The sequence below is a fragment of a genome, unplaced genomic scaffold (genome assembly GCF_019419815.1).
Source record: "Pyrus x bretschneideri cultivar Hongxiangsu unplaced genomic scaffold, Pyrus_bretschneideri_v1 Contig5, whole genome shotgun sequence".
In the NCBI taxonomy this organism is placed as follows: domain Eukaryota; kingdom Viridiplantae; phylum Streptophyta; class Magnoliopsida; order Rosales; family Rosaceae; genus Pyrus; species Pyrus x bretschneideri.
This window is the reverse complement of record NW_025999787.1, coordinates 5931823-5947109: the sequence shown is the minus strand read 5'-3', so window position 1 is coordinate 5947109 and position 15287 is coordinate 5931823. Positions and strand designations below refer to the sequence as shown.

Below are 15287 nucleotides of genomic sequence, written 5' to 3'. Positions count from 1 at the left end.
CTATATGATTGTCGTAATTAAATTAACATTTATAGAAAATGATGCAACGGCGAGAATTAGGAAATCATTATAAATCTTACGGGATGCCTTAGCTAAACTTACGGCTATGAATAATGTTATTTCGACTAGAATTATCAAATCACTGTGGCATGATTATATTTGTGTTAACTGCTCATCATTTGCTGCATCGGTGTTAGTACTCACCCGGGAGAGGACCATTCTTTCACATGTATGTGCATATCGCACCGTACGCTCACTTTGGATCCATTGTAGGTGTCAGTCATGTCCTAGATTGTTATAGGCAATTAGGACTCGTATGTGCTGCGCATAGCGCCAGTCTTCACGTGATTGTAGTACTACAGCGTGTACCATTGTTACACCCAGTCATGTTCATGTCAAAATAACTCTGCATGAACTCGTGTGTCAGCATGTGTCGATGAGCACTCAATAAGATATGTTTGCTTATGCGAGATTGTGTGATCATGGACGTCATGCGTACTTACAAAATATTATGCCGTATTGAATTCTTGAGATATTGCAGGTTACGGTAAGTATTTTCATACTATACGTAGTATGTATATTTTGAAAACTATACATGTTTTACGATGAGGGGTTTTAATGTTTTCAGAAGGGTTTTATTAAAACTTTATTTTCAGGCCCACTCACCCTTGTTTTTCACCCCCTCCAGGTTTTAGTAGCTGAGCTTTCGTATGGACGAGGATTCTTGGCAAATATTGGTATTGGAGATTACCTTCAATGATATAATTCTCATCATACTTTACTGTACTTTACTTATACTCTAACATCATGTGTGAAATGGGTTCATTCCCGCTCACCAGCGCACTCTTACATTTAGGCGCTATTAGGTTTAAATTTATTCATTTTCCACTACATTTCACTTTATGGCTTCGTTACCTTCCAGGTGTCAACCAGCACAGCTCGATTCGGAGTCAAAGTGGGCATTCCGGGTCGGGATGTGTAACTATTGGTAAAAAATAATTAAGTAAAGAATGTAATTATTAAAGCCCGAGTCCCAAGGCCCATATTTTGATAATTAATTATATATTAATTATCAATTAATTAGTACACCTCAATGTCCAAACCCAAGGTTGAGCTCAATTTTATTCTCCATGGTCCATCACTCAAATCACTTTCTATAAAGGACAAAGCCTTATAAAGTGAGGAAACTTTTTAATAGTGACCAATGTGGGACAATGAAATTCTACTTAAAATTTCCAATAATATGACTATTCGACTGTGATCTTAGTACATGTTGTGTTAATTCCATACTCTTAGGTTTTAAATAAAAACTAGCTACCTTTTTCATAATTTTTTTTCCCATTAAATTCACTAGCTACCTTTTTCATATTTTTTTCCCCTTAAATTCACTTAAAATAATGTGGACTAAAATAAAAAGGTGAGTATATAAGGTGCTCACTATTGAGTACTTCAGTTAATCCATCCTTGTGAAATCGACAAATTAGTATTAAAACCAAACAATGATGTGCAAACTAAGATTCATGAACTTTATGCCTGACAATGTCCATGCATGTTTCACGACTATATGAGTTGAGAAAGAACCACACATTATAAATTAGAGAAATATTAATAGCTAGTTGGTTAATGTAGAGATATTGAGATCAAGAAAATAATTAACTAAGAATAAATTAATTTGATATCTGCATATATATAAACCTAAAACCTGTAGTAGGTGCACCAGCAGGGGTAGGTCTAGTGAGCCTGATGAGACCTGGTCAGTACGTACAATGAAATCTTACCATCCACCGTCGATTTGGATCACGACATTCAGTGCATGCATGGCTACCTTTGCTTAACACAAAATCACGTCAAATGAGGTTTCCCCATCGACACTATTCATCCCATGAGATAATAATTAATTTAAAGAAAGAATATTATATTAACAATTTTAACAACGACAGCTTCATATGGCAACCTTTTAATCTGCTTTTTAATTACGATTAAACACTGTACGTGAGATAAGTTGCATTGCATGTGGAATACATGAGGTCTAAAACTTACGTTTGAATAAATTAACCTACAGAATTGTCCGCGATATAATAAGATATATAATTTGGCTTTTAGAGAAAAGGGCTTAAATAAAATGATTCTTTGAATATAACCCGAAAGGTTTTCTATACCTAAAAATGATGATTTATTGCTACTTAGTATTACGGTCTAATGGTAACTTAGTACTACAGTCTAATGGTGTTTCTCTTTACTTGTAAGTGAGAGTTCTAGGTTTGATTTTTGACAAAGGCAAATTTGAACTACATTATTTTTAACTCATTGTGAGGCTTAGCCAACTCTCCCACCTCCTAGTGTAAAAATATCGTTTGTTAAAAAAAAAAGATTTATATAAAATCACAGGTTTACTACTATTTACAAGAATGCCATCTTTATTGTCTACAATATAACCTCCACCATCAAAGTTGAAAAATGTAACCATAGATTCATTATCACCCATAAACGTAACCTCCATTTTCATTATCTAAAAATGACATCTTTATTGTCTATAACTATCTACTTTTTGTATTTTGTTTTGTTTTTTCATATTTATTCAAATTTGATATTGTGTGGAGAATGCACTAGTTTAGGTCTGATAGTTTCATGTTACGGTCATTTAGGTAAGTTACATAGTTTAGGTATGATAGATTCGGTACGGTCAATTTTGGTACGATTTGTATTTTTTATGTTTTAGTTCACTAGGTCCAATAAATTAGGTCTAATAGATTCGGTGCGGTCGATTTGATACGATTTGTATTTTTATGTTTTAGTTTACTAGGTCTAATAAATTCGGTACAATCAATTTGGTATGGTTGTAGTTTTATGTTTTAGTTCATCGGGTCTGATAGATTTGGAACTGTCAATTAGTACAATTTGTATTTTTTATGTTTTAGTTCATGAGGTCTGGTCAATTTGGTACGGTTTGAATTTTTTATGTTTTAGTTCACTTGGTCCAGTAATTTTTGTATTATTGATTCGTTAGGCCTCATACATTATTTATAATTTGCAAAATGCTTTTCAATTTTTTTGTGTTTGAATCCCTAAAAAGGGTAATATAGGCAAACTAAAAATACAATAAATTCATTAAAAAAAAGTAATTAAATCTAACATAGAATATATAAGCTGATGTCGACACGAATCAAAGAACTATTTTTAATTTTTCATCTTACATACGGTATTATTAGAAACACAATTTTTTTACAAATTAAAATGGAGTTTTCCATAATAATTAACAATAGAGCTATTTAGACCACGAGGAAATTCTAAAAACATATGCGAAAATTAGAAGGGGGGTTAGGGCCGTAGGGGAGAATCCAAATGCGGATGACTCTGTTTTTCTTTCTATATCTTTCCTCATCATATTTTCTTTATTTTTCTGTATTTTTTTTTTATGCTCACATGTATTTACTTCTAGAAAAATGAAAATTAAATTATAAATGTGAAATTAAAATTAAAAATAAAATATTTATTAGATGGTGAAGTACTAAGTTTTAAGGCAAAAATGACACTTGATCATATTTTTCATATCACATTTGTATTACTTCTCTAATGGGACCCACTTGTATTGGTGATCCCTACCTACATCAGAAAAGTGAAACAAATAGGACAAGTATAACATTACCTTTTTAATGTTAGATGGTGCATGTATTAAATGGGACAATTCTTATTTTAAACAAAAATGCCACTCTTACCATATTTTCCGTAACGTATTTGTACAAAAATGGTATTATTAGTTTATTACCATCTATTTGTATCATCATTTTGTACAATATAGATAGGACTCATATGCGTTGGTGGGTCTTACCACTATTATAGAGATTATACAAATGTATAAATTATACTCAATTTTTAATCACCTCCTATTCAAATACGTTGAATGTCTTTTTAAACAAGCAATATTATCCACACTAAAAGGGCGAGGGAGTGAGTTAAGCCTCACAATTAATTGACTAACAATAATGTGGTTCAAATACGTTGAATTAAAAATAAAAGAAATTTAATGGAAATGATGCTCCTGAATCCTGATGAAGGCTTATGGATCTTACCAAATCTTTATACATAAAGCCAATGGCCCAATGAACAATGTTTTATGGTGTCACAAGCTTCACCAAAATAATTGGACAAAAATGTCTCTCAAACAAAAAACTTTAAAAGCAACCCAAAATTAGTTTTTTTTTTGTCATTTTAACAATGTTTTTTGAATAATTAATTTTTTTGTACATTTTTTTTAATAATTAGTACCTCATAATAGGCTAGCAATAATATGATTCAATCAGTTATTCATTAAATATTATTTTCTCTATTTTTAAACACGTTCGAAACATCTTAAGAGGTACACCACGTATTTTAATAGAAGTGGTGAGAAATTTTATTTTTTAAGTTATTAACTTTTTAGCACACATATCTCACTATTTGTATAGTGACACGTGGTATACCATCCCATATACCGATCACACTGAAAAATATCTCCTTATTTTGTAGTCTTAGCTAGAACATTTTCACTATTTTCTCCTCGCAAACTAATTAATAAACTGATTTGTGATAGGCCTATTGCATCTGCAAGAACAGATGCATGCCATCTGTTAATATATTCATTAAACATTATCATAATTATATAGTTGTTGCTGAGCCTGGAAGTTTTTTGGTAGATCAAAGTCACGTCCAAACAATGGAGAGACGTAGAATACTTAGGAAAGAATCGACTTGAAGGAAAGGAGGTCAACAGAAATAGAATGTCTTTGACACCACTCTACATAACAATTGCGTTACAAATATTAAAAAAAATACCAAAATTGATGAAGCTCTTCACCTCTCTAAATATAAAACAACACCAAACCTTCATACACCACACAGTATTCCATTTCAGCAGCTTCAGTTTCATCCAAACCCTAAATATCTCTCACTTTCTTCCCTCTCCACCTCCCCCCAAACCACCCCCCCATTCCCCCCCCCCCCCCCCCAAAAAAAAAAACAAAGAGAGAGAGAGAGTAAAATGGGAGTTCCTCTTCTTTCGTCACCAACACTTCTTAGACTCTTCCTCTTTTCTCTCATTACGTTGTGTCTCATTCCTCAGCATGCTCTTGCAAGCATAACGAGGCACTACAAATTTGATGTATGTTCATACGTATAGAAAATGTACTTTTGTCAAACAGTTTGACATTACATAGTCTTGTTTGAATGTGTGGTAGAGATGTCAATCTTCAAATACCATTCTAGTTGTCAATATCGGAGCAACCTCTAAGACAATATCTTGTCGCACATATGAAGTTTGTCTCTATACATGCACATGTTTCTATTTTCCTTTGGTTCTTATTTTATGTCTTTTGTATGATTTTGCAGATCAAACATCAAAATGTGACAAGACTATGCCACACAAAGAGCATTGTAACAGTAAACGGGCAATTTCCAGGGCCTCGAATTGTTGCTCGGGAGGGTGATCACGTCCTTATTAAAGTGGTTAATCATGTTCAAAACAACATTTCCATCCATTGGTAATTAACAGTTATATACAAGTTCGGAAAGAATGTATATGTGCTCGCTTAAATTTGATGCCATGCATGCAACTTGAATCAGGATAAAAATGAAGGTTAATTAATCATTCATTTCTTTAAACTACCAGGCATGGCATTCGACAGCTTCGATCGGGGTGGGCTGATGGACCTGCATATGTTACCCAATGTCCTATTCAAACAGGCAACAATTATGTCTACAACTTCACCATTACAGGCCAAAGAGGCACTCTTTTCTGGCATGCTCATATATCATGGCTTAGATCAACCGTTTATGGTCCCTTGATCATACTTCCCAAGCGCGGTGTACCTTACCCATTCGCTAAGCCCTACAAGGAGATTCCGATCATCTTCGGTAATGCTTATCTGCATACTCCAAATAAGCATATATCAAAATTTTTGTCTTATCAATTATGTTCTAATAAGGAAAAATTAATATCTGGTCTCTAATTATTAATGTTCATTGACTGAGATTTTATTAGTTTTTTAAATTTTGATCGAAATCACTAGTATTAATTAATGTATTAATGAATTTATATGTAAGTTCCATAATTTTTAAAAATAAAAAATAGTAATTGATTTACCTTTATTAAAATCCTAATTAATTTTCAATTCAAAACATTTCTAAAATAAAATTAAAAAATTAGAATAAGTTTGTACCCATTAATTTTATCTAAGAAGATTTTCAATTTTTTTAATCTTCAATGTAACCATTCATATATTTTTTTAATGTTTTTAATCATAAATGTACCCATTCTTAAGTATGCCAATTTATTATAGGGAGTTTTAACGAAACACACTCCGTACTGTTCACTTTTAACGAAAAACCATATTTTTACCTTTCCATAGTACTATTCACTACACCTTTACACCTTTATTTGTCATTTTTCATTAAAACAAAAGTCTTTTTGGATTTTTCGTTAGTTTTCCTTTTATTATATGTAAATGTACCCTTTTTTTTATATAAACTGTACCCATTTTTTAATATAAAATCCATTCAATTTTTTTCTAATCCATTTTTAACACTTATATAGGTATGTACATTCTTTTTCATTGATTTGAGAATGTATCAATGTCAAGTTTAATCGAAGAAATTTACTAATGTTATTAACCTAATATCTTTTTTTTTTTATGGTAGTACATGTTTTGGCAATATTAATTTGTTGGCTAATTTTGATGAATGTACCCATATTCTGTGTGTGTGTGTGTGTGTGTAACAGATTGGAGACTATAATTTATCTTTTAATATTTTTTTTTTGAACAAATGATATTATCTACACTAAGGGGTAGGGAATTGGTTAAGCCTTATAGTAGGCTAGCAATAATGTGGTTTAAATTCGCATTTGACGAGAATTGAACCAAAGATATCTCACTTACAAGTGAAGAGGAATATCGCTAGATCGTAGTACTAAGTGACATCTTTTAATATTTTTACTCTGACAAATTATATGTTTTATTTAAAATCCCATTAATATAAACAACTACAAATTTTAAATTTTAATTTAAAAAATATAATAACCTACATATAAATACATTACCCATACATTAATGTCAGAGATTTCGATAAAAATTGAAAGCTAATAAGGTTTCAGTCAAAGAACATTTATAATTATGGACCGTATCCAAAATATCCCTCTAACAAAAGCTAGACAATGTGAATACAGGAGAGTGGTGGAATGTAGACCCTGAAGCTGTTATTAGCCAGGCCTTGCAAACAGGTGGAGGGCCAAACGTCTCTGATGCTTATACCATCAATGGACTTCCAGGGCCCTTGTACAATTGTTCTGCCAAAGGTATTAAATTAGTGCGAAAAAAAAAAATGGTAGACCATTTCATGGTTTATAACTTGAAAGACACAAATTTAAATCATATTGCGCAAGTAACATTGTATGTGGCGGATTTTTTTTTTTTTTTTTTTTTTTTGGCAGACACATTCAAGCTGAAGGTTCAATCTGGGAAGACTTACCTTCTCCGCCTAATCAACGCTGCGCTCAATGACGAGCTCTTCTTTAGCATTGCAAACCACACCCTCAAAGTGGTAGAAGCTGATGCGATCTATGTCAAACCCTTTGAGACTGACACAATTCTGATCGCCCCGGGGCAGACTACAAATGTTCTGCTCAAGACCAAAGCAAATTTCCCCAGTGCCACATTTTTCATGACCGCCAGGCCATACGCGACTGGACTAGGCACCTTTGACAACACCACTGTTGCTGCTATTTTAGAGTATGAATCACCCTCCAAAACCCTCCATTCAACCCTCCCAGTGAAGAAGCTTCCGCTCTTCAAACCAGTTCTACCTGCTCTAAATGACACATCATTTGCAACAAAGTTCGGCAACAAACTCCGTAGCTTAGCCAATGCACAATTCCCTGCTAATGTCCCCCAAAAGGTTGACAAACACTTTTTCTTCACAATAGGCCTTGGAACCAACCCATGCAGCAACAGTAACCAAACCTGCCAGGGACCTAATGGAACAATGTTTGCGGCTTCAGTCAATAACGTTTCTTTCGCAATGCCAACCACCGCTCTACTTCAAGCCCACTTCACGGGGCAATCAAATGCGGTTTACAGCCCTTACTTCCCAAGCAGTCCATTAATTCCATTTAACTATACAGGCACCCCACCTAATAATACAATGGTTGGCAATGGTACAAAGCTAATGGTACTTCCATTCAACACTAGTGTGGAGTTGGTGATGCAGGACACAAGCATTCTGGGCATCGAAAGCCACCCTCTTCATCTTCATGGATTTAATTTCTTTGTTGTTGGACAAGGGTTCGGGAACTTTGACCGGAATAAGGACACTGCAAACTTCAATTTGGTCGACCCTGTTGAAAGAAATACTGTGGGTGTGCCATCTGGTGGATGGGTTGCAATACGATTCCTAGCAGATAACCCCGGTGAGTTAGTTAATAGAGAGCAGTACTAATACTATGGTGTTGCAAATCTAAACTAGCTATTGAATTTAATCAAAGATTTTATCCTAATAAACCATGTGTTAAAAACTGTATATGCAGGTGTATGGTTCATGCATTGCCATTTGGAGATCCATACTAGTTGGGGCTTGAAGATGGCTTGGCTAGTCCTAGATGGAAAGCTTCCCAACCAAAAGTTGCTTCCTCCCCCAGCAGATCTTCCCACTTGTTAATGCTTGACTCGATCTGAGCTACATTTTTTGGATTGGAAACTGCTCCCATTATTTTGTAACCCTTCTTTTATAACTGTCAGCTTAAATTTTCTTATGCATTTGTCCAATTAATTATGTTTCAATAATTCTTGTACTGATTCCTGTGGAATTTTTGTTCACTCGAATTTTTCCATATGGAGTTAGGGAAGAAAAAGGTTGAGGGGATACTGTAAGGTTTCAAATATTCTAATGTAATTAAGAGGCTGAACATGAAACAATGGATATTGTGCGATTTTTTCCACGACGTATTTGATAGCTAATTTTATTTAATTTTTGGTCATTGTTTTTCAACCAATTAGACAATCACTTAAACTAAGGATATGAAGTTGCAATCCTACAAAACTCTACAACAGTTTATACTTTCGTAATAACGACGCCGGATTTATAGAAAACAGAATTAACTCATCTTCGTGCTATATGTCTAGATGCACTACAGTATAGGTGTCTATCTACACCATTGCCCAAAACCAAAGAAAGAAATGAAGAAAAGGAGCACCAATCCACCATAAACCACCAACGAAGCTACCGGTTGCATTAGGACATCGCCGCCATCATGAGACATGAACAAATGACACAAACCCAAAAGTTTTGGACAAATCTAACATGGACAAAAGGGGCACTATAATCTAGAAAATCCATATCACAAAAATTCAACCACATCTCTTGCCACTCCCACGATACCTTAAAGGTACATTTGTTTCACCGGACTATTTCGGACTGGATTAGTTTTAGGGATTAAACTGGACTAGCTTAGGGCTGGTTTGGTATTGTTGTGCCTTAAAAAAAAACTGTTTCTGCTGTGTTGTGAGAATAAGCTTATTTTTGCTGCTTCACGTTTTCAGCTTTTTTTTAACCCGGAACTGTGAAAATAAGTTGTTTTTAAGTGTTTACCAAACACTTTTTTGAGCTCAACTGTTTTTTATACTCACTTTTTATAAAAGCACCTCAGTACCTAGTCTAAGTATTGGTTTGGTATTGAGGTGCTTTTATAAAAAGTGAGTATTAAAAAAAGTTGAGCTCAGAAAGGTGTTTGGTAAACACTTAAAAACAGCTTATTTTCATAGTTTTGGGTAAAAAAAAAAGTTGAAAACGCGAAGCAGCAAAAATGATCTTATTCTCACAGCACAGCAAAAATAGTTTTTTTTTTCCAAAGCACAGTAATACCAAATCAGCTGGACTAACTTAGTGAAACGTTTAATGCAGTATTGGACTAAGAAGCAGGATAACTAAAAGACTCAAATATTATATTATTTAATCTACATTTATTAATAGCTTATTATTAATTTATCTTCTTTTTTTTTCTAGAATCATCTCTCTATCTAATAGCCAATATCTTTTTATTTTTTATTTTTTATTTCTAAAATCATCTTAACCCATTCCTCTTTTCCTCTGCTAGTCTCTCACTCTCCTCTCCCTCTTTTTATCCTGTTTCACCATTTTTCTCGAATTCTCTTCCTCTTCGTATACCTCTCCCTATTTTCCTCCGCCCACTCTCTCCCTCTCCTCTCCCATTTTTCCTCGTCCACTCTCCCCCTCTTTTCCTTATGCAGAGATTCTCGTAGAGGATTTATCCGAGCTCTCCACCCAGCACCTTCACTGATTTTCTAGGAAAATCTCAAAATTTTATGGTGATTTTGCCTTTTTATTTTGAATTTGTTTGGGGGATTTGTTTGCAGGTGCTTAATTCTAGGGGGTTTTGCTTTTTTTTGTTTTGAATTTTAGGTGTTGATTTTGAGATTTAGGTAGTGGGTTTGAGATCTGGGCATGGGTAAGAGATTCGAAGTTGCAAACGACAAAGGCGTGCAAACGATGTTGTAGACGGGATTAGGAATCCCATGCTTTTTGGGGGGTCTCACTAGGACGACCTAGCGAAGCACTTAGTCGGAACGAGTCCGACTTAGTCTCATTTAAGTTTAGTCTAGCTTGCATCAAACACAGGATCAGTATAATCTTAGCAAAGCAATCCGGTCTAATGAACTTTAACGAGGGCAAAAAAACACACCTTAAAAACCTAAGAGGAGGATTTTGGGAGAAGAATTGAATTGAAACAAGACAAAAAAAAAATGATGGAGAACCTAAACCTAAACAAAGCTAAGACATGGACTTAATCACCACAAAGGAGACTATTCTTGACAACAATAGAGTATAAAAATGGAAGTAAAGGGATCGGAGCTGAAGGGAGGAGGAAAAACAGAAGTGCTTATCCTTCCTCTTTCCCCTACTTCGACTTTTGCACTAGGTTGGCTGAGGATAGGGTTTTGCAAATCTTGATTTTTAATAATAAGATAACGGTTTAGTGATATATATATTTTTTTTTCAACTTTTAAGTGAATATCTTTAGTCTTCATTTTCTTACCTGATCATAGTTACTCGTTTTGAAAGTCTTTGTGATGAAATTATTTTGCATTTCAGAAGCATTAAAGTGCTCCATGCAAGAATCATCAGTTATGTGCTTCTTGTAGATGGTAGTTTAAGTGCTTTTTTAAGATTTACTTGCATTTTTACTAAGGATTGGTTCCAAAACATTTTTATCAAAAATATTTTCAATCATTTTAAAAATATTTCTAAACGAGCCATTCTTTTTTATAATAAGAAGCCTCCACACAAATTGCTGATACTTAAAGGGACATATACAAGGTGACAATAAATTTCACATTACATTCATTAGTTCCCTCACTTAACTACTTGTGTATACATGCATGCAAAGAGTTGTTTATGCGTGTTACCTCGTGACAGACTCTCATAGTTGTTTCTAAGCCAGGAAACTAATATTAAGTAGGTCAAAATCACGTCCATTTATGCAGAGGGACGTGGAAATACTTTGGAAATGTTGAACTTGAAAGGAAAGGAGAGAGGTCAACAGAAAAATTTGATTGTCCTTGACACCACTCTAAAGTTGTTCTAACAACCATGTACGCATACCCCTAATAATACAATAGCTACTCGACCAAACACTACTCTTCCCTCTCCCCTAAATATATACACAACCCAAATGCTTATCTTGAGCTCACACCTAATTGGAGCAGCTTCTCACTTTCTTGCAGAAAAATGAGAGAGAGAGAGAGAGAGAGAGAGAGAGAGAGAGAGAGAGAGAGAGGGAGAGAGAGTAAAATGGGTGTTCATGTTCTTTTAGCTTCACCATTTCTTAGGCTCTTTCTCTTCTCGTTCATAACATGTCTCATTCATCATCATGCTCTTGCAGGCATAACCAGGCACCACAAGTTTGAAGTATGTGCATATTCCTCAACGCATGTGTAATTATATATAGACACATCAATGAGGAAAAATATTACAGTTTAACATGTTATGTTTCTCAAATAAAAAATTTGTATATCATTTGGTCGTTTGATCATCACAAAACACTTTCCTTAATTTCGAGACGAGAGATACTCTAATCACAGTTTGGTCTGTTATGCTATGAAATCAATCTCTTCGTCTTTCCCATTGATCATTTGAATTTATATTTGAATATAGGTTGTCTAGATTAACTGTCTAAAAATGTACTATTCATGATACCTAACAAGATAACATTGACCCCTTAGCCAAAGCTTGTTACGTAGATGAAGTTTGAGCGCTTGCAGATGCATGCATGCATGCAGCCTTTTTTTTCCTTTTTGTTTTGGGTTCTTATGTTTTCCCCTTTGAATGGTTGTGCAGATCAAACAACAGAAGGTGACAAGACTTTGCCAAACAAAAAGCATAGTAACAGTGAACGGGTGGTTTCCTAGGCCGAAAATCATTGCTAGAGAGGGTGATCAACTCCTAATTAAAGTGATTAACCATGTCCAAAACAACATCTCTATCACTGGTAATCATCAACTACAACTTCATAAGCAATATTGAATCTAATCATCATTCTTTGCTTAAACTTCACTACACACCATCACCATGCATAACTAATCTAAATTAAATGTTGGTTAATATTGTTAATTAATTTCTTTAAATTAACAGGCACGGCATTCGACAGCTTCAATCGGGGTGGGCTAATAGTCTGCCATATGTGACCCAATGTCCCATAAAAACAGGCAACAGCTGTGTACAACTTCACCATTACAGGCCCAAGAGGCACTCTTTTTTGGCATGCTCACATTTCATGGCTCAGATCAACTGTTTATGGGCCCTTAATCATACTTCCCAAGCACGGTGTTCCGTACCCTTTCACTAAACCTACAAGGATGTTCCAATTATTTTTGGTAATTAACTTTGAACTATATTTTCTGCCTATAATAATATGCATACCTGCTCAGAAAAGCTATATATACAATTTATACTTGAAATACAGGTGAGTGGTGGAATGCAGATCCTGAATCCATAATTAGCCTGGCCTTACAAACAGGTGGAGGTCGAATGTCTCTGATGCTTATACCATTAACGGATTCCCTAGGCCCTTACACAATTGTTTTGCCAAGGTATTAAATCGACTATGGAATGGAAGTTTGTACAAACTGTCAATTGTCATTGATAATGTGTTGATATCATTGTAACAAAAAGAAAAAAATGGAATCGATATAGGCTCGAGAATGTAGTGCTTCCATTCAATATTATAGAACAGATCATGCGCGAAGAATTTATGTTACTCTCATCTTAATTGTTTTGCACATGTGACTTTCTTGCAGATGCATTCAAGCTAAAGGTTCAACTTGGCAAGACTTATCTTCTCCGGCTAATCAACGCAGCACTCAACGACGAGCTTTTCTTCAGCATTGCAAATCACACCCTCAAAGTAGTAGAAGCCGATGCCGTTTATGTCAAACCCTTCGCGACTCGCACAATTCTCTTTGCCCCCAGGCAAACCACAAATGTTCTTCTCAAGACCAAACCCAACTTCCCCATTGCCACATTTTTCATGACTGCAAGGCCATATGTGACTGGCCAAGGCACATTTGACAACACCACAGTTGCTGGCATTCTAGAGTACGATTCGCCATCCAAAACCAAAACCCGAAACACGAAGAGACTTCCGCTGTTGAAACCCAACCTCCCTGCCCTAAACGATACATCATTCGCAACCAAATTCGCCAACAAACTACGTAGCTTAAACACTCCACAATTCCCAGCTAATGTCCCTCAAAATGTTGATAAGCACTTTTTCTTCACCATAGGCCTTGGAACCAACCCTTGTAGCCAAAACAAGCAAACATTCAAGGACCCAATGGGACAATATTTGCAGCCTCAGTCAACAACATTTCTTTTGCAATGCCAAACACTGCCTTGCTACAATCCCATTTTTCTGGCCAGTCAAGTGGGGTCTGCACTCCTGACTTCCCAACCAATCCCATAACGCCATTTAACTATACTGGCCCCCCACCAAATGATACTATGGTGAGCAATGGGACAAAGCTGATGGTGCTGCCATTTAATTCTAGGGTGGAGCTGGTGATGCAGGACACTAGCATTCTTGGTGCTGAGAGCCATCCTCTGCACCTTCATGGGTTCAATTTCTTTGTTGTGGGTCAAGGGTTCGGGGAACTTTGACCCGAATAAGGACCCTAAAAAGTTCAATCTGGTTGACCCTGTTGAGAGGAACACTGTGGGTGTGCCCTCTGGTGGGTGGGTTGCTATTCGTTTTCTGGCTAATAATCCAGGTAACTATTTAATTGAATTGAACCTAAAAGTAAATTGTTAAAATCATAATTATATACTATTACACTACTAATCGCATAAAAGAGAAATTCTTGTGTCGGCACTCTGGATTACATGGTGATTCGATCATCTAACCTCTATGATTCAACATCGTTCACTCATGGTGCCCTAATCGAGCATCTAGGAACAAGAATTCTATCATGATCATGGAGGTAAGACTTACGTAAAGATAGAGAAGCATCAGTAGTGTGATTAGTAACAGTGAGTGTGCCAATAACAATTCTCAACGATAAACCAAAATTTCTAATTGTTGATTGATTGCTTGTTAATGTATCATGTGTGAATACACAGGAGTATGGTTTATGCATTGCCACTTGGAGATCCACACAAGCTGGGGCTTGAAGATGGGTTGGGTAGTCTTGGATGGCAAGCTTCCCAATCAAAAACTGCTCCCTTCCCCTGCAGATCTTCCCAAATGCTGATGATCTTTTCAATCCATTACTTCTGACCATAACTTGTCCAAAGAATTCCTGACCCATTAATATTTGTTTATTCTTTGGCACCTTTTGGATTTTAATTACTTTGCCAAATTAAATTGTTTTGAGTGTGATTGCATATTTCTTAAGAGGAGCTTAGGGAAGCAAAAGAGTGAGACAATACTTAACACTCCAATTATATTATTAATGTACAATGCCTCTCAATATTCAATAATATTTACAAGCAGATTGTTGCTGTTCTTTTTCATTTCTTGGAATACAAGAAACAAACACACAAAGGGAATGCCCTGCATTATTTTGAATTTAAATGTACACTTTTGGTAACAAAACAAGAAGTGTTTGTTGAATTATCCGGCAAAAGCGTGTCGTCACACAAAGCTGAGATTTCCTAGTACAAGGAAGAAATCAACCAACCCCAGTTTAGCATATCTGTGGATGCAGCCTAAGGGAATAAGATCGCCCGAAACGTACATAGCCGCCCAA

General features: G+C 35.3%; 1 protein-coding gene and 1 pseudogene across 1 annotated transcript; both read left to right on the top strand.

The window, feature by feature from the left end:
- The first annotated feature begins 4976 nt into the window (after positions 1 to 4976).
- LOC103948915 (laccase-17) lies at positions 4977 to 8939 on the top strand. Its single transcript, XM_009360004.3, has 6 exons — positions 4977 to 5137; positions 5365 to 5516; positions 5645 to 5889; positions 7199 to 7327; positions 7463 to 8437; positions 8555 to 8939. Exons 1-6 carry the CDS (start codon positions 5018 to 5020, stop codon positions 8683 to 8685), a joined length of 1752 nt encoding a protein of 583 aa, XP_009358279.2. The 5' UTR covers positions 4977 to 5017; the 3' UTR covers positions 8686 to 8939.
- Positions 8940 to 11835: 2896 nt separating this feature from the next.
- On the top strand, positions 11836 to 14789 carry LOC103949006 (annotated as a pseudogene).
- Positions 14790 to 15287: the final 498 nt, after the last annotated feature.

What these genes read in the sequence shown, in the direction of transcription:
- LOC103948915 (XM_009360004.3), top strand. Translation starts at nt 5,018, where the DNA reads ATGGGAGTTCCTCTTCTTTCGTCACCAACACTTCTTAGACTCTTCCTC. An exon ending in CGAGGCACTACAAATTTGAT is followed by an intron (nt 5,138 to 5,364) that starts GTATGTTCATAC and finishes ATGATTTTGCAG; the next exon opens with ATCAAACATCAAAATGTGAC. An exon ending in GTACAATTGTTCTGCCAAAG is followed by an intron (nt 7,328 to 7,462) that starts GTATTAAATTAG and finishes TTTTTTTGGCAG; the next exon opens with ACACATTCAAGCTGAAGGTT.